The 24286-nt window shown below is 39.5% G+C and overlaps 1 protein-coding gene and 1 pseudogene across 3 annotated transcripts; one reads left to right on the top strand and one right to left on the bottom strand.

Moving 5' to 3' along the window:
• Positions 1-7107: 7107 nt before the first annotated feature.
• MTERF1 (mitochondrial transcription termination factor 1) lies at positions 7108-14341 on the top strand. Of its 3 annotated transcripts, none has more exons than XM_055589683.1 (3): positions 7108-7276; positions 7649-7710; positions 11815-14341. In XM_055589683.1, exons 2-3 carry the CDS (start codon positions 7706-7708, stop codon positions 13001-13003), a joined length of 1194 nt encoding a protein of 397 aa, XP_055445658.1. In that variant the 5' UTR covers positions 7108-7276; positions 7649-7705; the 3' UTR covers positions 13004-14341. The 3 variants fall into 3 exon arrangements, with proteins under 3 accessions (XP_055445658.1, XP_055445659.1, XP_055445660.1); XM_055589684.1 differs by having other exon boundaries at positions 7108-7280; XM_055589685.1 differs by lacking the exon at positions 7108-7276 and adding an exon at positions 7294-7315.
• Positions 14342-17113: 2772 nt separating this feature from the next.
• LOC129658810 (tigger transposable element-derived protein 1-like) lies at positions 17114-20223 on the bottom strand (annotated as a pseudogene).
• Positions 20224-24286: the final 4063 nt, after the last annotated feature.

Raw genomic sequence — 24286 nt, 5'->3', positions numbered from 1 at the left:
TATAAACTGCTATAATTCCTGCCTTCGGGGCACTTCACCCCGTCTCAGTGTCTATCCTGAGAGCTCTGCACTTCTCACTTCTCTAAAATAAATCCTGCATGTTTACTACCATGAGTGTCTGCGTGATCGTAAAGCTCATTCTTTGGCTCTGTGAACAAGAACTCGGATTCCCATTTCAATATCAGGTCTGGAATCAGCAAATTTGCCAGGCTAAGTATACAGTTCCTTGCCACAGACCCTTGTGGTAATTAGCCTGGAAGTGGGAGCACTTATTCATGAAGTCTTTCTAGATTCTGGTTAGGCACATTTCAGAGAAATAAAGTTGCCAGCAGGAACTCTGTAAAAATCTAACGTTATTAAAAACAACCGTTTTGCAAAGGAAGGAAATTAAGCTAGCTCTTTTGTTTGTTTGTTTGCAAACAAAGAATATTAACCACCTGTGACTATGTGGGTAACTTTACTGGTTTACTCAGCCTTAAGCTTTGTAGATTTTTCTTTGGTTTTCAGGCAATGTCAGGCAAGAGAATGGAGGAAGAGAGTTCTGGGTAGAGACCTGATGTTCCTCTGAAGGCCCTCAAGTGAGACTTGTAGGCAGCTGGCAATCTTTCTGGGAAGTTGATGTGGTGTGGGTGATCCATTTGTCCACTGAGCCCAGGAGTCTGTGGGTGCAGTTTCATTGGGTAGGGGGAGGGGGAACGGATGACCACTTACTTCCTCTCTGACCTCAGTCGGATTTTCTGAGATTCAAACATGAGTGGTCAACCAAAGGCTTGTGGTTTTGCTAGAAGTCCATTTGCATGAAAAACTAAGGACACTTCCTGGGCAGAGCTGGTCAGGCAGGTACTTTGGGCATAGTAACAAAACAACAACAACAAAAACCCCAAACAAGAGCAAACAAACAACTTTATTTATAAAAGGGCAGAGGTGCTTCTGAATACATCACAGATACTACATTTGTACTTGACTTTCAACATATGTCCCGAGTGTCTAAGTACAACCTGTGGAAGGAGGGCTCCAGAGTCTGTCCTTTCCCTGCAACAAGCTTTCAAATGAAAAGGAGGCCAGGGAAGGAGAGATCCATTCAATCTTGCAAATTTGATCCCCACCCCAAGTAAGGTCACTTAAAAACACATATAAGGGGGGAAGGGTGGCTGGGTGCAATGATTTAGAGATTGGGATTGACATATATACACTACCATGTGTAAAATAGGTAGCTAATGGGAACCAGCTGTGTACCACAGGGAGTTCAGCTTGTGCTCTGTGATGTCATAGACGATAGGACAGGAGGAGTGCAGGGTAGGAGGGAGTTCCAAGAGGGAGGGGATATATGTATACATGTAGATGATTCATTTCATTGTACCACAGAAATTAGCACAACATTGTAAAGCAACTATCAGTTCAGTTCAGTCACTCAGTTGTGTCCGACTCTTTGAGACCCCATGGACTGCAGCATGCCGGGCTTCCCTGTCCACCACCAACTCCCAGAGCTTGCTCAAACTCATGTCCATCAAGTTGGTGATGCCACTCAACCATCTCATCCTCTATCGTCCCCTTCTCCTCCCGCCTTCAATCTTTCCCAGCATCAGGGTCTTTCCCAATGAGTCAGTTCTTTGCATCAGGTGGCCTAAGTATTGGAGTTTCAGCTTCAGCATCAGTCCTTCCAATGAATATTCAGGACTGATTTCCTTCAGGATTGACTGATTTGATCTCTTTGCAGTCCAAGGGACTCTCAAGAGTTTTTTCCAACACCACAGTTCAAAAACATCAATTTTTCAGCACCCAGCTTTCTTTACAGTTCAAATCTCACATCCATACATGACTACTGGAAAAGCCATAACTTTGACAAAGACGGATCTTTGTTGGCAAAGTAACGTCTCTCCTTTTTTAAATATGCTGTCTGGATTGGTCATAACTTTCCTTCCAAGGAGTAAGCATCTTTTAATTTCATGGCTGCAGTCACCATCTGAAGTGATTTTGGAGCCCAAGAAAATAAACTTGACAGTTTTCACAGTTTCCCCATTTATTTGCCATGAAGTAATGGGACCAGATACCATGATCTTAGTTTTCTGAATGTTGAGCTTTAAGCCAGCTTTTTCACTCTCCTCTTTCACTTTCATCAAGAGGTTCTTTAGTTTCTCTTTGCTTTCTGCCATAAGGGTGGTGTCATCTGCATATCTGAGGTTATTGATATTTCTCCCAGCAATTCTGATTCCAGCTTGTGCTTCATCCAGTCCAGCATTTCACATGTTGTACTCTGCATATAAGTTAAATAAGCAGGGTGATAATATACAGCCTTGATGTACTCTTTTCTCTATTTGGAACCAGTCTGTTGTTCCATGTCCAGTTTTAACTGTTGCTTCTTGACCTGCATACAGGTTTCTCAGGAGGCAGGTAAGGTGGGCTGGTATTCCCATCTCTTGAAGAATTTTCCATCGTTTGTTGTGATCTACACAGTCAAAGTCTTTGGCATAATCAATAAAGAAGAAGTAGATATTTTTCTGGAACTCTCTTGCTTTTTTGGTGATCCAACAATGCTGGCAATTTGATCTCTGGTTCCTCTGCCTTTTTTAAATCCAGCTTGTACATCTGGAAGTTCACAGTTCATGTACTGTTGAAGCCTTGCTTGGAGAATTTTGAGCATTATTGTGCTAGCATGTGAGATAAGTGCAATTGTGTGGTAGGTTGAACATTCTTTGGCTATACCCCTATTTTAAAAAAGAAACACATATACGATCTTACATTGCCATGGTTGCAGAAAAGGAAGAGAACTGTAAAAAGAGATATATGACAATAATGACAATATAAATTTGACTTAAAAATTGAGTTACTTTAGCCTTTATAAAAATTCAGAAAGACGAAAACTTTAGAAGAGTTTCTAGGAAAAATTCTCTTCTACCATGCTACTACTTCACCTCATTCCCTTTCCTCTCTGTTCATCATTGCTTACTCCCTGCCACTGGTCTCCCACACACAGTTCCTAGTGATTCCAACACACTTTCTTTTCTTAATTACATCATTTTAGTAGAGCCTTCAGAGAAGGCAATGGCACCCCACTCCAGTACTCTTGCCTGGAAAATCCCATGGACGGAGGAGCCTGGTAGGCTGCAGTTCACCGGGTCGCTAAGAGTTGGACACGACTGAGTGACTTCACTTTCACTTTTCACTCTCATGCATTGGAGAAGGAAATGGCAACCCACTCCAGTGTTCTTGCCTGGAGAATCCCAGGGATGGGGGAGCCTGGTGGGCTGCCGTCTGTGGGGTCGCACAGAGTCGGACACGACTGAAGAGACTTAGGAGCAGCAGCAGCAGCAGCAGTAGAGCCTTGGGTCACCTGTGGTCTTGGGAAAGCATGTAGATGAGCAGACATTCAGGATGAGAATGAGACCTACCTTGTAAATAAAGTCCAGGAGGGCACGGCTTTGTCTTGATTTTCACCATATCCCCCCATTCTGAAAACAGGGTAAGGGGTATAGTGAATAATGAATAAAACACAAACAAGGTATTTAAAAATTCCATTCTAACGCAATGCCAATGGCAACCAAGTCATTTCTTCTACTGGAAGTAATGACAATATTTTGGGGATTTGAAAATTTTTTTAATCCTTAATGAGTAAACCTCTTTGCAAAAATATGAGAAGAAAAAAATGAATCAATAATACACCATTCTTATCCAACCATTATTATATTTTTCTTATTCAGAATTTTATAATATGCATTTAAGATATGAAATATGGAACTTATTTTCAGAAGAACTAATCGTCTATAAGACATCACTGAAAACAAACCATGGTGTTGCTTAAGTCTGAAATAATCTTTGATAATCTAAGTTCCTACAAGAGACATTACTTTGTCAACAAAAGTCCATCTAGTCAAGGCTATGGTTTTTCCAGTAGTCATGTATGGATGTGAGAGTTGAACTATAAAGAAAGCTGAACGCAGAAGAATTGATGCTTTTGAACTGTGGTGTTGGAGAAGACTCTTGAGAGCCCCTTGGGCTGCAAGGAGATCCAACCAGTCCTTCATCCAGGAGGGGATCAGTCCTGAGTGTTCACTGGAAGGACTGATGTTGAAGCTGAAACTCCAATACTTTGGCCACCTGACACAAAGAACTGACTCATTTGAAAAGACCCTGATGCTGGGAAAGATTGAAGGCAGGAGGAGAAGGGGTCAACAGAGGATGAGATGGTTGGATGGCATCACCGACTCAATGGACATGAGTTTGGGTAAACTCCAGGAGCTGGTGATGGACTGGGAGGCCTGGCGTGCTGTGCTTCATAGGGTCGCAAAGAGTCGGACACGACTGAGCGACTGAACTGAACTGAACAACAAAGCATGACGCATAGATCACAGAAGACTTACTGATGAAGCAGGTATAAGACATGCATTTTCTTGCTGGCTTCTACTCTGAGGGTTTCAGTGTTTCATCTGTAAAAGAAGAGGACAGTGGCTCCATAATCTCAAAGCTCTTCTTAAAGTCTGAAGTTTAACAATTCCTAAAGAAGATTTTATTGTTTTGCATTTGGATTGTAAGATAGGTTGAAGATATAATATTTATATACTTATGTACATAAATTTATGGGCTTCCCTGGTGGCTCAGTGGTAAAGAAACTGCCAGCAATGCAGGTGTCACAGCAGACACAGGTTCGATCCCTGGGTTGGGAAGATCCCCTGGAAGAGGGCATGGCAACCCACTCCAGTATGCTTGCCTGGAGAACCCCATGGACGGAGAAGCCTGGAGGGCTACAGTCCATGGAGTTGCAAAGAATCAGATATGACTGAAACAACTTAGTACACACGCATACATAAATTTATATACTTATATACAATAATAAATATTAACTGGGATACAGGAGTTCCTTCCATGCAGTAATAGATTTTAGAAAGTCACAAAAAGAGACCATTTATAATTTTTCAGAACAAAAAATTTTTTTTAACCTGGAGGAACTGCAGTAAATAGTTTTACTTAGCAGATAGACTGATTATTAACAAAGTTCCAAAAGTAAATCTTTATGCTTAAAAACCAATAAAACTGAATGTTAATTCAAGATAAGGTGATGACAACAAAACAGCTATAAGTCACCTAAGGGACAGAGTGAAGATAAAACATTAATTGGTTTATTGGTGCAGAAATGGGATGAAGAAAATTCTACCACTATGCTCCTACATAGAAGAGGGTAATGGTGTTGGAGAAGACTCCTGAGAGTCCCTTGGACTGCAGGGAGATCCAACCAGTCTATTCTGAAGGAGATCAGCCCTGGGTGTTCTTTGGAGGGAATGATGCTGAAGCTGAAACTCCAGTACTTTGGCCACCTCATGGGAAGAGTTGACTCATTGGAAAAGACTCTGATGCTGGGAGGGATTGGGGGCAGGAGGAAAAGGGGACGACAGAGGATGAGATGGCTGGATGGCATCACCGACTCGATGGACGTGAGTTTGAGTGAACTCCGGGAGTTGGTGATGGATAGGGAGGCCTGGCGTGCTGTGATTCATGGGGTCGCAAAGAGTCGGACACGACTGAGCGACTGAACTGAACTGAACTGAATGCAGGAAATTCTTCCTTGCAGTAGAATTTAGGATCAACCGTCTCCCCAACTCTCTGTTTTTCCAAGGACTTATCTTCTTCCTTCAGAAGAAAGTGGCAGTCTGATGATTATCTCATTAGCCTCTGTATAATCCCTCTTTTGGGGTTAATAGTGAGACTGACAGGACCACAAAGGTTTAAGGTGACACCTCCCCAGGGGCCAAAGTGCCCTGGTTGCAGAAATTAACTTCCTGTTGAAACTTTTACTCATTAAAAATTTTTTATTATTTATTTTTTGGCCTCGCCTTGAGGGATCTTTGCTTCCAGATTAGGGATCAAATCTGTGACCCCTCCATTGGGAGAGTGAAGTCTTAACCACTGGACCACCAGGGAAATCCCCACACTTTAATTTAAATAGCCTAAATTCATTACAGTTTCAAAAGAACCATAAGTAATTTGCATTGCAAGCACTTGAAGCACTCTAGTATTGCTCCTGGGCCTGAAGGCTGACTGAATTAGTACTAGTGACCACTCTTCAGGATTTACCAAGTAGCTCATCAACGAAAATGGGGCTGGGGGGCGGCGTGGGGCGGGGTGGCTGTTCACATGTGTTTCCCTGTACTAAACGCTGAAGAAAAATTATGACCAACCTAGATAGCATATTAAAAAGCAGAGGCATTGTCAACAAAAGTCCATCTAGTCAAGGCTATGGTTTTTCCAGTAGCCATGTATGGATGTGACAGTTGGACTATAAAGAAATCTGAGCACCGAAGAATTGATGCTTTTGAACTGTGGTGTTGAAGAAGACTCTAGAGAGTCTTTTGGACTGCAAGGAGATCCAACCAGTCCTTCCTAAAGGAAATCAGCCCTGAATATTCATTGGAAAGACTGATGTTGAAGCTGAAGCTCCAATACTTTGGTCACCTGATGCGAAGAACTGACTCATTTGAACAGACCCTGATGCTGGGAAATGTTGCAGGCGGGAGGAGAAGGGGACGGCAGAGGATGAGATGGTTGGATGGCATCACCGACTCAAAGGACATGAGTTTGAGTAAACTCTGGGAGTTGGTGATGGACAGGGAGGCCTGGTGTGCTGCAGTCCATGTGGTCTCAGTATCGGACATGACTGAGCGACTGAACAGAACTGAAATGAAACGCTGAAGTGTTCATCTATATCATGTTAATCACATAAATAAGCGTAATCAACCTATCACGCTGCAAAATTCATGTATATAATGATTTTCCCATTGCATGTCGCTTTCTAGCAGCAAGTCAGAGCCTCTGTCTGGGTGGCTGGAAGGCTCCGACTCCCGTTCCGCCCCCTGAAATACTCCCAGAAGGCGCTCACCGCGGTCTCCTGCTGCCCCCTGCCGGGACCCAGCGTCAGGCTGTGAAAGGCTTCGCGCAGCCGCGAAGGAGAGGCGGGTCCAGGCGCGTGACGTCATCTCTGTGCGCGTCTCATCGCCGGAAGTTATTTCTGTCCACTTCCGCCCCTGTGTTTCTCGCGAGACTGCAGAGGTGCCAGGAAAGGCTTTTTCCCGTGCCCTGTTTTATTCCGGGTTGAGGTTGGTGACTTGCTGCTGCTGTGCTTTTTCTTTTTAGAAGCGGGTCTGGGTGGCTGTGATGTGTAACTGAGTCCCATTCCCGCGCAGCCGCTGGCTCACTTTCCTTGTCGGAGGACAAGGGATGGAAGAACCCGCGAAATGGAACCCGTAGAAATACCTAGAGTTTTTGAGTTACAGAAACTCAAACTCGCGTAGGTTCGAACCTTGCTTCCACCAACTAAGTCAAGCTAGTAGGGGAGCTCGGCGCTTTTTCTCATTTTGTAATTTTAGGAATAATGCCTACCTTTTAAGTTGCCTACCTTTTAAGTAAGATAATGTGTGTGAAGCAGTTAGTTCTGGGTTTTGCAAATTATGCTCGTGATTCTGCTGCCTTTTCCCTTCATTCTCGGGCTTGTACTTAGCATTTTCTAATCAGTATCTCTGAGAGATGCTTAGTGTGCTGAAGATTATGCATTTTACGAAAACTGTATGCACAGTTAAATGAGATTGATCTCTTTTTTCCTATATTAACGGAGTCCTGACAACATTTTGTCCTCCTTCCTTTATTTTTTTTCCGTTTCTAGGGACAACTGTTTTCCCGCTTTTCTGGAGGAACGCAAAGTCCTGTTTCCTTAAGACAGATGAGGTGAGAAATGCATTTCTGTAAAGATCTTCAAACTTAGCTCGTTTTGTCAAAAGACTAACTGGAACGCAGTACCCTGTAACCAGAGATTACCCATTTCCATCAAAAGCCCCCTTGTCCGGGGAATTGTGGAGCAGAGGGGCACATAAACCCACTTTTATCCCTTAGACCTCACAAGTACAGAGGTTTTCCATGTATTTGTTAACTTTGACTTTTAGTGCTTGGAATAATGGCTTTGATAATTAAAAACGTCAGTTTGAGAGACAGATGGAAATAACTTAAAATATTAATTATTTTTGAAATTTATAGATTGAGTCAGTTGATACTACTTGCATTAGGCTGCTTAAATATTTATTCACCATACTAGGTGTAATAGACTATTTTGAAGGGAGATTGGGTGCTAAAAGTAAAATAACATTGATATTTATCAGGTTTAACTTTTTTTGTGTTGAAACCTGAAAAACAGCTTACCCTATTTTTATCCCTTCTCTGTGTATGTATGTCACTCTCCCCTTTTCATGTAAATGATATTATACTAGCCATACTCTTAAGCAATTTGCCACTTAGAACGCCTAGGACATATTTTTATTGTGTTAGATCTGCCTCCTTTTAAAGAGTAGGCTGTGTAATGTTATATTGATGTGCGTTAGTCACTCAGTCTTGTGGGACTCTGTGACTTCATGTACTGTAGCCCACCAGGCTCCTCTGTTCATGGAATTCTCCAGGCAAGAATACTGGAGTGGGTAGCCATTCCCTTCTCCAGGGGATCTTCCCCACCCAGTGATTGAACCCAGGTCTTCTGCATTGCAGGCAGGTTTTTTACTGTCTGAGCCACCAGGGAAGCCTCATTGTATTGATGTACCACTATTTATTAATCATTCTACTCTTGGTGGCCATTTGGGTTCCTTCTTTTTTTAACTCCCACAAACTATTATAATGCTCATCTTTTTTTTTTTTTTTTTTCCTGTGAAGTAACAAATGTGCATTCTTGTCTTTCATTTCCTTTGGATGATCTTCAAGAAGTAGAAATGCTGGGTTGAAAGATACAATAGACAGTACCAAGTTCCCTTCCAACAGTGATATTTAGAATTCTTATTTTTTCCTGTGTTTACCAGTTGTTAATGTTAGTTACCATCGTTTTTAGGTTTAGCTGATCCTGCTCATACTATTGATATTGGGGGGGGGGGTGTCCAATTTTTTCATGTATAATATTGTAATCAAAACCAAATTTTTGTGGCCAGTTCAGTTTTTTCCTGTTTAAATAGAATACTTAATTTTAGGCTCCTTAGTAATTAATTACTATAAAACAAAGGATTCACTTCACCTTGAAGTAATTGTTAAGTTGAAGAGTTGTGGGAAAATACTGTTTGAATGGAATCTTGTACTATGGATAGATTTAGGAGGATGAGCCTTTCTGAAAGACAGAGTGGGTTTAAAAAGGCAGGAAGACAAGAATGGTCAAGGATGTCTAGGACCAGAGACTTAATAGGCAATGGTGTTTTATTGTGAGATTGCAGAATAGAGGAGATAGCTAGAAAGGTCAGTCTGAAGATTTTACCTTCAGGGGAGAGCTACAGAGGTGTCTTAATCAGGGAGTGAGGGACATGACCACATCTTTGTTTCATAAGTGTTCTGTGGGGGGCACTTTTGAGTGACTGATGTTAGAGAAATGAGTTAAGTGACTGATAGTCTGAGAGAATTTGCGAAGAGTCGAGAGATTGGATTTCAGAGATACTGAAGAAGCAGAGTCTACATGAATGAATGACTGTGGGTTCGAGGATGAGAAAAAAAAGCAAAGCTTACTTTCACATTTTTTATTATGAGTAATTATTAGGAGAGTAATGGTGATTTCATTAATTAGAGGAGGGCTTGTTTGGGGGCTGGGAAAGATGCTCAGGTTGGTTTTGGACTTGTTTATTTGTGTGAAAGGTATGTCCATGGAGAATGAATTATACACAAAGACAAGTCCACCTATAGTACATCCAGAAGTCTTAATTTCTTAGTCTTTTGTTAAGATATTTGGCATATATTTTTACTTTGAATTTGTCATCAACAGAATTTCTTTTGAACTTACTGTGACTCATTCAGCTCTGTTTCTCAAGAGTACAGTGTGGTCTAAAGCAGTAGTCTTAGACATTTTTGATCATATACAATCTTAATTTTAAAAAAGGTCTATAAATATACCTCCAATATATGTATATTTATTGACTAGTTATATACATGTCTTATGGTACTATTGTTAATATATTGTATAATTATGAAACATGTAAAAAGTAGAAACTTTAAAAGGCCAAGACAAATATAAATTGGAGCTTTACTGTGTTCTTCCTGATCCCACTGGATCATCTCACACCCACTCTTTGGAAAGCCCTGGTTGCATCTAGAGCTGTCAGTGTTCTGTCCCTTTATCCAGTAGAGGTCACCCTGAGCATCTGGAACAGAACAGGGTTTTGAGCTGGGCAAGGTAAAGCCTCATTCTTTAATTAGGAGGGTCTTATTTTTAAGTTTCTGTCTTCATGTATTTTTGGAAGATTATGTAGTTACAGAGTATATGTTATTATGAAACATGAAGAATAATGAACTCAGGGTATAGGGCAATCTAAAACACGCTTTTGCTATTTCCTGTTTACTTTGTGAGTGACCTGCATTTTGTTCGAATGTTACCTGAGTCCGTAGTTTTGGAATCTTTTCCTAATTCTTTGAGGATTAATGGATTATCTGAGTTATAAGAATGTTCCCTGCCAGTAGGCATAATCCAAGTTCTTGTTAAATTGGAGTATTTAAAAGGACAGGCACAGAGGAGCTTTTCTTATATGGATCTTGAAAGCAGCATCTCAAGCCCAGAGATAGTAGTGGTGAGTTGGAACCATCTATCTCTATTCTTTGTTTTATGCTTAGTTAGGAGAGAGGAAGAGAAAAAACCCTCTTTTAAGTAATAAGAGCCCATTGTAAGTAATTAGAAATTAAGAGCAGTTTGTCACAGCTATATAGTCTGAAAAGGAGAAAGTACTGGTGAAGTATTATGTACAGCACTTTACAAAAAAGGGTTATGACCGTAAGCAACTTAGAAGTGTAAATCATTTGACAATTTGGATAGCAAGACAGAAACTTTTCTGTTAAATATTTCCTATAAACAGAGATATTCATTTTAGTAGGGGCCTATGATTATCATCATGTATAAGTTCATACATTTTATGCCCCATTTCTAAATGATCAGGAAAATGAGTTGTCAAGGTTTTAATCTTTTGATCAAAGTTATGTGTATTATGAAGCAGATGCAGAGAGCCCTGAGTTAGTCTTTTGTAAAATGGTGGTAAGAAGGAGAATGGCAAAAGTAAGTTTTTAAATGTGTACATCTCATTTCTCTGTATAATTCCACATGTAGTGGACTTGGTATGAAATATCCCAGCTGGGTCATAATGAAGTGAAAATTGGTTTGGAGTTGTTGGGTGAACCCAACAATCATGGTAAATTGAGTGACGTAGAGATTGGGATCAGGGCTGTTGACCAGAGATCCATGTAAGATAAGAATTAAGGATGAGTTTAAAGAATACTGTAAACCTAGAAAAAGGTGTTTAGGGCGGAAATAACATAGTATAAAGTGTTGGTTTTCAGGGCTAGATTTAGAGTTTGATAACCAAAAAGTGAGAACAAGAGGCAAAGAAGGCTGGTATCTGTGGGCAGATGCAAGGCCAAAAATCTGGGAAGTTAGAAGACAAGGCAAAATTGAAAGCGTCAGTTAGTAAAAATAAGTCAAAGCTTTGGAAAGCAGTTAGATAAAGCAGAGATGGAAAGGGGCAATCGGTTTTGGGTAGCCAACACAGGCAGGACCAAACAGCAAGTAAAGGCAAGAATAATTCTGGGGCAGTGTTGTTGCTGTGTGCTGCTTTTATTTATGTTAAGAATAGAAGTGGCCCCTGGCCCACAGATAATTGGAATGGTGAGCCAGGGAGTGGGAGTGTGGTGATGAGATTGTTATCACACAACCAGGAGAGCTGGATCTCTAGTATTTTCTTAAAGAAATGACCACACTACAGGATCATGATATAATCTGTTAGCTGTTTAACATGTTTGTTTGTGTAATACTGTATATGTTGTTTTATACAGCTTTCCAAAAGGTTTGGGCCACCTGACCATTATGGTGCCAAGAAAACTCTTGTATGTGAGAAGTAACTATCTCTTTGGTTCAAGATGTTGGATGATCCGATTTTCAACAGAAATCCTCTTTAAATCAGTTTCATTTAGGCTTTTCAGTAAGAAATGTGATAATGCAGACAGTGAACCTTTGGAAAATGAAGAACTGCTGAATAACTTACTTACCATGGGAGTAGATGTTGACATGGCAAGGAAGCGACAGCCTGGAGTTTTTAACAGGACAGATACTAATGAGCAGGACCTGCAGACATTCCTTCTGTCTAAAGGAGCCAGCAAAGAAGTGATTGCTAGCATCATATCAAGATACCCACGAGCCATGACTCGCACACCTGAAAGTCTGTCAAATCGATGGAATCTGTGGAGAAGAATTGTGACATCAGACCTTGAAATTATAAATATTTTGGAACGTTCTCCTGAATCTTTTTTTCGGTCCAGTGACAACCTAAACTTAGAGAATAACATAAAGTTCCTCTACTCAGTTGGATTGACCCATAAATACCTTTGTCGATTGTTGACCAATGCCCCGCGTACCTTCTCCAATAGTCTTAATCTGAATAAACAGATGGTTGAATTTTTGCAAGAAGTCTGTTTGTCGTTGGGTCACAATGGTCCCACAGATTTTGTCAGGAAGATAATTTTTAAAAACCCTTTCATCTTAATTCAGAGCACCAAACGGATAAAAGCTAATATTGAATTTTTACAGTCCACGTTCTGCTTGACCAACGAGGAACTGCTTAGTCTGATATGTGGTCCAGGAGCTAAAATCCTAGACCTTTCCAGTGACTGTATGAGAAGAAGCTACAGAAATATCAAAGAAAAACTCTTTTCTCTTGGGTGTACTGCAAAAGAGATACGGAAGTTTGTTTTAAGCTATCCAGATGTGATCTTCTTGGGAGAGAAAAAGTTTAATGATAAAATAGACTGCCTCATAGAAGAAAAAGTTAATATTTCACAAATAATTGAACATCCTCGGATTTTGGATTCAAGCATAAGTACTTTAAAAAGTCGAATCAAAGAATTGGTAAACGTTGGCTATGACTTGAGTACATCAAACATCAGCCTTCTGTCTTGGAGTCAAAAAAGATATAATGCTAAATTGAAAAAGTTATATATTGAGCAGAACATTGTTCTGGAGAATTAAGCAAAAGTCAGTCTTCTAATGTAGTGATATTCATTTTGAATTTGGACCTTTAAAAAAGGAGAGATTTGTATTTTTAACCACATATACAAATGTTAAGTGCCTTTGGATATTTTATTTTAAAGGTTCATAAAAACTCACTGTCAGTATATCCAGGTATATAGTCTTCCTAGCTACCTCTTCTGTAGTTTGAATTATTAATAGTACCACATCCAATTTTATGATATAGGCTGTGGCTACTGTAATTAATGGTCATTGCTGAGTGCTATGGCAGAACAATGTGTAGAAAGAAAATGCAAAATAAGTTTTTTTGGCTTCTCTTCCTGTTTAAAAATTGAGAGATTGATTTAGATAGTTCTATTTCTTATCATGGTTTTGAATAGCAACCTATTTCTCCTGTTATTCTATGTATCTAATTATAGTTCATCTTCAGAATACAGTGTCAGTAGAAATAAGACAACACAGAGGAGGAATTCTTCACCCAAATTCTACATACTCTATTTAAATCGTTAGTATGCCTCATGGCTCCTCCAGTTTAGGCTAAATTTACTGTGGCTGTATCCTGATTTCTTTGAAGATAAGGGCAACTGTGACAGGCAGAATAATAGTTAACCCAAAGATTTCAATGTCTTAATTCCCAGAACCTGTGGATATGTTTTGTTACATTACAAAAGGACTTTGCAGATATGATTTAAGAACCTTAATTTGAGGTCCTGGGTTGGGGAGGTTATCCTGGATTATCTGATTGGACCCAGTATAATCACAAGGGTCTTTAAAAGTGAAGAGGGAGGTAAAAGGAGAGGTCAGAGTGATGTGATGGAAGAAGGACTTGACCCACTTTTACTGGCTTTGAAGGAGGAACCAAGGAGTGCAGGTGGCCTCTAGACAATGGACAAGGCATGGAAGCATTCTCCCCTAGTGGCTCAGAAAGGGAGGCAACTGTGTCAGGACTTTGAGTTTAGCCCAGTGAGACCCTTGTCAAACTTCAGACCTGCAGAACCGGAAGATAATAAACCTGCGTTATTTTAAGCCACTGAGTTTGTGATAATTTGTTACACCAACAAACAGACTAACAGTTAAGTAGATAATTTGGTAATTTAGGTGAAGAAGTATACCTTTAGTATCATATCTGTATTTCTTCTCTTATACTTTTTTCATCCACTTAACCTTTCTGGAATGGCTAGTAAGTTACTGTTTGTAAATTCCTGTAAATATACAGATAAAAAGCTAAATGTAAGTCTAAATAAAGGAATATTTTTGCTTAATGAATGTACAGAAATGGTTTTTGTTTATTTGTAATTTGCTGGTGTTTCTACTAATATAAATAAAGAGCTAAAAGTTTCTAGAGGCATTAATTTAAAAAATGACATGTATCTGTATCTTGAAACATACACAGTCTAACTCTGCATAAAGTGAAAGAGACTGTAATTACTTTCAGTTGTTTTCCAGAGGCATTTGTTTTCTAGATACGGATTTTAACTTAAGTAACAAATGATGCTTAACCTTTGAAGCATTTTTTTCTTTTATTGAAATATAGTTGTTTTACAGTATTAAGTTTCATGATCACGGAATAATGATTCAATATTATTTTTTTTCAGATTATACTCCATTATAGATACATATGATACACACACACACCAAGATAATGGGTATAATTCCCTGTGTTAAGCCTTATTTTTTATCATTGATACCTCAAAAAATTTTATTCCCACCAGTGATAGTAACAAAATGCTTGTTTTTTCAAGGCCATTTGTATGTAAATGATACTCAACTATTTCCAATAAACTATTTGATGGCAAACATGGCATAATTTAGAAAGCATGGACTTTAGAGACATTTCTTTAGAGAAATATATCTGGGCACTGTTCCTGATTAGCTCTGTAACTTTGTGTAAATATTTTAATTTTACTGAACCTATTTTCTCATCTATAAGATGAGAAATGGACTTCCCAGAGTTAAGAATCAGGTGATACAGGGTCTCTAAGGTTTCTTGCACACAATAACTGTTCAGTGGTAGCCAGAATAAATAGTTACAGTAGCATTTTAAAGACATCATTCCCATATTATACAATTCAAAGTATGCAGCTTTTAAAAATATTCATTGTGCTGTGCAATAATCACTGCAGTCTAACTTTAAAATGTGTTCATGCCCTTTAAAAGGAAATCCTGTACACATTAGCACTCAGTCCCCATTATCCCCCTCCTGCTTTCCTAGCCCTGTTTAGTTGCTCAGTCGTGCCCAGCTCGTTTGTGACCCCATGGACTGAAGCCCGCCAGGCTCCTGTGTCCATGGGATTTCCCAGGCAAGAATACTGGAGTGGGTTGCCATTTTCTTCCCAGCCCTAAGCAACCACTGATCTTTCTACAAATTGGCCTACTCTGAACATTTCATATACATGGAATCATACAATATGTGGCCTTTGGTGACTGGCTTCTTTCACTTAACAATGTTTCTAAGGTTCATTCTTATGCTATGTATCAGTATTTCATTCTTCTGTGTTGGCAAATAATCTATTGTATAGATACAGCAGTAAGATTGGGAGTAAATTTTATGGTTTAAGTCCTGGGATGGGGAGGTTATCCCAGATTATCTGGGTGGGCTCAGTGTAATCAAAGGGGGTCCTTAAAAGTGGAAGAGGGAGGGGAAAGAAGAGGTCAGAGTGATGTGATGAAAGGACTTGATGGATTTTTACTGGCTTTGAAGGAAGAAGGGGGTATAAACCCCCTTAAGTCCCTGTTTTCTGACTTGTTTAGGAATTCTTTATGAGATACTGGTTTGAAGTCTCTAACAGGTTTATAAGAAACTTGAGGGAGGTGGGCAGAGGAAATAAAAGTTTATTGGCATCAGCTCGTCATGAGGATTACACCTGGACTTTTGAGAGATGATACGGCAACGACAGTTGCCAGTGGCCAAAGAGGGTGTGGGATACACAGAAGTAAAATACAGTACCTATTTGGGGGTTGGGAGAGGGACAACTTCCTTGTATTCTTTGTAGAAACAAATGAGCAATGCCTGTCAGGCATTATATAAATAAGTATTTTATATAAGATTAAGGTTATATATATATATATAATATATATATACATATATAAATATATGTATAATTATATAATACACATATACATGCACATATAATATTTTTTGAAGTATAGTTGATGTATGATGTTTCTGTTGTACAACGAAGTGATTAAGAATATATACCTTTTCACATTCTTTTCCATTGTAGTTTATTGCAAGATACTGAATATAGTTTCCTGTGCTATACATTTGGATCTTGTATTTTTTTAATTTTATTTTATTTTTAAATTTTACATAATTGTGTTAGTTTTGCCAGATATCAAAATGAATCCACCACAGGTATACATGTGTTCCCCATCCTGTTTATCTATTTTTATATAGTAGTTTGAAACATGTCCTATCTTAAGGTTTGAGTCTGAGGAAGAGTCAATTCTTGTAAATAAAAAAAAGTGAATTACAAGCATATCTTAGAGGTTATTGTGGAGTCAGTCCTGGATCACTGCAGTGAAGTGAATATTGCAGTCAGGTGTGTCACATGGAATTTCTTGGTTTCCCAGTACATATGAAAGTTATGTTTATACTATAGTCTATTAAGTGTGCAGTAGCATGCTGTCTTAAAAAAACAATATATACCTTAATTCAAAATGCTTAATTGCTAAAAAGTGCTAACCATCATCTGAGACTACAGCAAGTCGATCTTTTTGCTGGTGGAGAGTCTTTTTTTTTTTTTTAAAGGTTTTTTTGATATGGTCCATTGTTGAAATCTGGGCTTCCTTGGTGGCTCAGCTGGTAAAGAATCTGCCTGCAATGCAGGTAATGGACTTGGGTCAGTCCCTGGGTTGGGAAGATCCCTTGGAGAAGGGAATGGCTATCCACTCCAGTATTCTGGCCTGGGGTTGAAAGCCACTCCAACAGAGTGGCTTTCACTATTGTAAAATCTTAAATTTGTGCAGTATTGTTTCTGTCTTATGTTCTGGTTTTTTGGCCACGAGGCATGTGGGATATTAGCTTCCCAACCAGGGATCAAACCCACACCCCCTGCCTTGGAAGGCAAGGTCTTAACCACTGGACCTCCAGGGGAGTCCCAGAGGATCTTACCTGGATGTTGATGGCTGCTGACGATCAGAGTGGTGATTGCTGAAGGTTGGGGTGACTGGAATTTTTAAAAAATAAGACAACAAACATGGAGTTCGGTACATGAATTGACTTTTCATTTCATGATTTCTTTGTTGCATGTAATGCTGTTTGACAGTATTTTACCCACAGTCAAAGTTCTTTCAAAATTTAAGTCAGTCTGCTGCTTTAAGTAATAGACTAAATTCTGTTTATTTAATAGACTAAATTCTTTGTTGTCATTTTAACAGCCTTCACAGCATCTTCACAAGAATAGTTTCCATCTCAAGTAGCCACTTTCTTTATACATCCATAAGAAGCCACTTCTCATCCATTAAAGTTTTATGAGATTGCAGCAGTTTAGACATATCTTCAGGCTCAACTTCAAATCCTAGTTGTCTATCTATTTCCACCACATCTGCAGTTCCTTCCTCCACTGACGTCTTGAAGCCCTTAAAGTCATCCATGAGGGTTGGAGTCAGTCTTTTCCAAACTGCTGTTACTGTTGATATTTTGACCTCTTCCTGTGAATCAAAAAGTTTCTTCTTTTTCAATTTAAATTTTTTTTATTTTTTATGAAGAGCCTTAATGTCATCTATTAATACAATGGTGAATCTTTAATATTCTGTAATAAACCATAATGGAAAAGAATATTAAAAAGAATATATATATTCAGCTGTACTACACTTAAAAGTAATGGTGAATCTTTTCCAGAAAGTTTTTGCTTTACTTTGCTGAGATGTATCAGAATCAGATATATTAGAATGAATCGCTATGTATGGTGGCTTGATCCATGGCCTGCAGAATGGATGTTGTGATAAGCAAGCAAGAAAATAACATTAATTGCCTGTGCATCTCCGTGAGAGCTCTTGGGAGACCAAATGCAATGTCAGTGAGCAGTAATATTTTGAAAAGAATCTTTTTTCCTGAGCAGTAGATATCAACAGTGGACTTAAAATATTCAGTAAACCATGTTGTAAACAGATGCGCTGTCAAGCTTTGTTGTTCCATTTATGAGAGCACAGGCAGGGTCAGTTCAGTTCAGTTCAGTCGCTCAGTCGTGTCTGACTCTTTGCGACCCCATGAATCGCAGCACGCCAGGCCTCCCTGTCCATCACCAACTCCTGGAGTTCACTGAGACTCACATCCATCGAGTCAGTGATGCCATCCAGCCATCTCATCCTCTGTCGTCCCCTTCTCCTCCCGCCCCCAATCCCTCCCAGCATCAGTCTTTTCCAATGAGTCAGCTCTTCACATAAGGTGGCCAAAGTACTGGAGTTTCAGCTTTAGCATCATTCCTTCCAAAGAACACCCAGGGCTGATCTCCTTCAGAATGGACTGGTTGGATCTCCTTGCAGTCCAAGAGACTCTCAAGAGTCTTCTCCAACACCACAGTTCAAAAGCATCAATTCTTTGGTGCTCAGCCTTCTTCACAGTCCAACTCTCACATCCACACATGACCACAGGAAAAACCATAGCCTTGACTAGACGGACCTTTGTTGGCAAAGTAATGTCTCTGCTTTTGAATATGCTATCTAGGGTGGTCATAACTTTCCTTCCAAGGAGTAAGTGTCTTTTAATTTCATGGCTGCAGTCACCATCTGCAGTGATTTTGGAGCCCCCCAAAATAAAGTCTGCCACTGTTTCCACTGTTTCCCCATCTATTTCCCATGAAGTGATGGGACCGGATGCCATGATCTTCGTTTTCTGAATGTTGAGCTTTAAGCCAACTTTTTCACTCTCCACTTTCACTTTCATCAAGAGGCTTTTGCGTTCCTCTTCACCTTCTGCCATAAGGTTGGTGTCATCTGCATATCTGAGGTTATTGATATTTCTTCCGGCAGTCTTGATTCCAGCTTGTGTTTCTTCCAGTCCAGTGTTTCTCATGATGTACTCTGCATATAAGTTAAATAAGCAGGGTGACAATATACAGCCTTGACGTACTCCTTTTCCTATTTGGAACCAGTCAGGGTAGATGGAGCATAATCCGGAAGAGCCATAGGATCTTTGGAATGAGAAATGAGTTTCAACTTCAAGTCTACCTGCATGATTCCCTAAACAAGAGAGTCAGCCTGTCATTTGAAGCTTTGGAGCCAGGCACTGACTTCTCTCCAGCTATGCAAGTCCTAGAATGCATTTCTTCCAATAGAAGGCTGTTCCATCCACATTGAAAATCTGTTGTTTAGTGCAGTCACCTTCATTAATTATCTCAGCTAGATCTGAGTAACTTGCTGCAATTTCTACATCAGTTCTTGCTGCTTCACCTTGCACTTTTATAAAGACAGCATTTTTTTCCCTTAAACCTCGTGAGCCAACTCCTGCTAACTTCCAACTTTTCTTCTGCAGCGTCCTCACCTCTCGCAGCCTTTCTGAGTTAGAACTGAGAGTTATGGTCTTGCTCTGAACCAGGCTTTGGCCTAAAGGAATGTAGTGGCTGGTATGCTCTATCCAGACCATTAAAACTTTCTTCATATCAGCAATAAGGCTGTGTCACTTTCTTGTCCATTGTGTATTCACTGGAGGATCACGTTTAATTGCTTTCGAGAATGTTTCCTTTGCATTCACAGCTTAGCTGTTGGTGCAAGAGGCCTAGCATTCAGTCTGTCTTGTGTCTTCCTCTCTAAGCTTTGGATTTAAAGTGAGAGGTTAATCTTCCTTACATTTGAACACTTAGAGGCCATTGTAGTATTGTTAATTGGCCTAATTTCAATATTGTGTCTCAGGAAATGAGACTCAAGGAGAGGGAAAGAGAAGGGGAGTCAGCTGGTCAATGGAGTAGTCAGAACATAAACAATATTTATCAGTTAAGTTCACCACCTAATATGGGCATGATTCATGGCACCACAAAACAATTACAATAGAACATCAAAGATTACTGTGACAACTTAGAGGAGTGAGACGGGTTAGGAGGAGGGAGGGAGGTTCAAGAGGGAGAGGACATAAGTATGCCTATGGCTGATTCATGTTGATGGACCCAAGTTAGGGGCATTCTTTCCTTTTTGCATTCTTGCAGATGGGGAATACTGATTGTCATTACACTCTGAGCATCAGCTGAAGTGTTTATGGCAGAAGTATGCACTTGGGTCTTCATTATTCCCCAGAACATGGGAATGTGTCTTTACAGACTTGCTCAGCTTCTTCAGAATAACTTTTTCTCCTGACCAAAGCCATATCTGACTGCATTTCATGTAAGCATGATACACTTGACTAAAGCTTGTTAATTTAGCTAAAATGTGATAATGTATGCACAGAATTAAAGTTTAGCTGAGTGTATACATTAAAATAATTAGAAGTTCTATAGATTATATATTTGATAACTAAAAATAATTACTGTTAAAAAACTAAAACTAAGGCCTAGTCATCCTGAGTGTACTTGTGCACAGAAGTTCATCAACTGCAGGGGGAACTGTAGACAGCAATTTGGCTTATACAGTTTTCTAACATCAGCTGTAAGTCTGGCTTGATAATTCAAGCTAAATAAAGAATCCTTTAAAAACCAAGAAAGTTAGCAGGGGATCATTTCATTTGTAGATTCTGTCAGCCTCAAGCTGGAAGAAATAAACTGATACTCTCGTATACAGTTTTTCCCCCTGATAGTTTAATGTTTGCTTAAAAGAATACAAAAGCTATATTGCTTGAATGATTACTCTTTCCTTTTAAGCAAATGTTACTGTTCAGTTGTTTCAGGCAGTTCCAAAATGACATGATTAGGGCACTTTTTGCATTTTAACCTGAGTTTATAGTTCTCTTGTTTGTTACACAATCTCAACTCTTAGTATTATGCAGCGATGTCTTTGAACTTTTTCAGTTGTACTGCCAGATCCTCTGTTCTTGTTTAATTTTCATCTTTGAACTTAGGGGGTGTTTATTATATGTCTGTATAAAAAACCTCACATAAGATAGTGTGGTCTCCACATGATTGCAGTTGATATGGTTAGTTAGCTTTCATTCTTTTGGAACTTGAGGATTTTTTTGTTTGTTTGCTTATTTGTTTTTAGTAAAGATGTTAATGATTCCATCTGAAGTGAGAAAATCAGATTTTGTTGTAAGGCTGTTATATAACAGACACATTATTAACCACCCTTGGTTTCTGTGTTGTTGAGAAGACCCTGCATATGCAAGTGTGTGTGCTCCTGGGTCTCCCAAGCTGTTCTGATGACTTCACTGATAACTCTCATTGGCTGAACAGTTCTAGTTTTGAGGATCAGTGTGTAAAAGAGAATGGTAGGATTGGAAATAAAAGTAAAATACCTTTATATAAAGCACCATATGTACAGTGCATGCCCTACATTTTTATGGTAGCTACAAAAGAGGTTGAAATCTCTGCAGTTAAATGCTGTCTTTCATGTCTTTACTGTTTGCATCACACCTTCATGAAGTTGAATTCTGGTCCACACTCTACCTGGCATCTGGAAACTCGACAACAAACTCTAGAACAGAATGGTCATCATACAGGGAAGGGTGCTTTTTCTCTTCCTGCCTCTGCAGCTGGTTAGTACCTATTTAGATAAGCTTTGCTTTGTACTCTGCAACTTTCTTCCCTAGAGTCAGTGAACAGAGGAGTCGCTCGCATAATGGCTTGACCAACTAGATCCCTCAGAAATATAAGTTCACCCCTTCTCCTTTCTTTTCCCAGTCAGACTAATACTTATATATTTACCACAGTCAAAGTCTCTGCCAAAATTGAGGCCCTTGGTAGCCTAGAAGAGTGCAGTAGTGGCTTTGATAGTTCATTGGTTTGTTTGTAAAAATAACATTTTTTCCTGATTGCATACTAATCATACAATTACACAATGTTGGACAATACAGGAAAACACAGAGTGCCTATAATCCTCATATTCCAGAAATAGCACTTGATAATATTTTGGTATATAACTTTCTAGTCTTTTCTTTCTTATGCATATGCATTATTTCGTGTGAAAAATAATCTCTTTTCTATAAAATGAATAACTTAACACATATTTGCTGAATACTAATTATGTACTGTTGTGTTTGACACTGGATTATTGTAACTGTTTTAACATTTTTATAAATGTACTATGCGCATTCTCCCTAATCACACACCATTTATAATCTGTTTTTAGATAAATTTGAGCCTTGACCACCCAGCTCCACTGTGGTTAAGGGAATATGCCATTTGAGAGCAATAGGGAAGAGAACTGGGACTTCCCTTTTGGCTCAGTGGTAAAGCATCTACCTGCTGATGCAGGAGACATGAGTTCAGTCCCTGGGTTGGGAAGATCCCCTACAGAGGGAAATGGCAACCCATTGCGGTATTTTTGCCTGGGAAATCCCCTGGACAGATGGGCCTGGTGGGCTACAGTCCATGGGGTCGTGAAGAGTCGGACACGACTTAGTGACTAAAACAACAACAAAACAACAAGGGAAGAGAACTGGCTTCCAAGGAGGCCTGGTCTGAGTTTGTCAGGTCACCATGTGATATTATGTTCAGAGCTTGGTGAAGGAATCCTTTATTGTTTCCACTCAGTATGACAGAAGTTCCTGGAAAGGTCATCAAAGGACTGATGGGAAAGCAAGAGGAGTACTTGGAGAGGTATTATTTGAGAATCATCTTCAAATCATATGTTAAATTAATATTCTGATAAAATAATGATTAGATCTCATGGCCAAGATTGAACTATTTAGATATAAAAGACATTAAATACTTCTAGATCATATATTTGAATCTAATTTTCCCAAAGATGATTCAGAATTGAAGCTTCTGGTATCAATTACCTTTAATTTTGACATATTTTTCTCTAGAAGGCTTCCCAGGTATCACAGTTGTAAAGAAGGAGCCTGTCAATGCAAGAGACGCAAGAGATGAAGGTTTGATCTATGGATCTGGAATATCCCCTGGAGGAGGAAATGGCAACCCACTCCAGTATTCTTTCCTGGAAAATCCCATGGACAGAGGAGCCTGGTGGGCTACAGTCTGTGGGGTCTGTAGAGTCAGACACAACTGAGCAACTAAGCATGCACATTCTTCTCTAGGCAATGCTTGGACCCATTTTTTAAACCTCTAACCTTTTCACCTTTAACCAACCCCTACCTACTCTGAGATATCGGAGAAGGCAATGGTACCCCACTCCAGTACTCTTGCCTGGAAAATCCCATGGATGGAGGAGTCTAGTAGGCTGCAGTCCATGGGTTCGTAAGAGTTGGACACGACTGAGTGATTTCACTTTCACTCTTCACTTTCCTGCATTGGAGAAGGAAATGGCAACCCACTCCAGTGTTCTTGCCTGGAGAATCCCAGGGACGGACGAGCCTGGTGGGCTGCCGTCTATGGGGTCACACAGAGGTGGACACGACTGAAGCGACTTAGCAGCAGCAGCAGCAGCAACACTCTGAGATATTCTATACACTGCCCCTGAAATAAATTCCTTGATCAACATTGGTAGGCTGAACAGACCTGGCTCTATTGGTCATGGAGCTTACAGTCCAGTAGAGGAAGAGAGAAATGCCATTAAGCATGCAAATAACTAAAAATAAATTGAGAAAAGTGAAGGAAACAGAGCTCTTGGATAGAGAATATAAGATGAGACTTGAATGAGGAGACAGCCAAAGAGCCGTGCAGAATATTTCAGACATAGGGAACAGTTGATGTGAAGACCCTGGTAGTTAGTATGTCTTTGGAACTAAAGGATGCCAGGTACAGCTGGAGAATAGTGAGTGCCCGCTGAGTGGCTTTAGAAGATGTGATAGTGATGAGCAGGCACATGGAGAGGTAGAATCATGTCAAATGTAGGGCCTCAAAGTCTGTATGATAGGAAACTTGGATTTTAAGGACAATAAGAAACCACTGAGAGAGAGTAAGCAGGTAAATAATATTTAGAAGTATAATAATATTTACATTTAAAAATAATTTCTATAGCTTAAAGAGAATCAGAATGGAGCCATTGGAGAAGCATGAAGATTAATAAGAAGGTCATCGTAGTAGTTCAGGCGAGAAACGATGGTGACTGGGGTGAAGGTGCTAACCTTCAGTGTGGTGACAGTAGATTTAGAGAATGTTGATGGATGCACTCTGTAGCACCACTATCCAGTAGAAATATAATGTGAACCACAAATATAAGCCAAATGTATGTTTAAAAATTTCTCATGACCATATTAAAAAAGTAAAAGGAAATAGATTAATTTTAATAATATAT

This window comes from Bubalus kerabau, chromosome 8, assembly GCF_029407905.1.
Source record: "Bubalus kerabau isolate K-KA32 ecotype Philippines breed swamp buffalo chromosome 8, PCC_UOA_SB_1v2, whole genome shotgun sequence".
NCBI classification, from domain to species: domain Eukaryota; kingdom Metazoa; phylum Chordata; class Mammalia; order Artiodactyla; family Bovidae; genus Bubalus; species Bubalus kerabau.
Note: the sequence above shows the minus strand (reverse complement) of the source record. Positions and strands in the feature narration are given on the sequence as shown.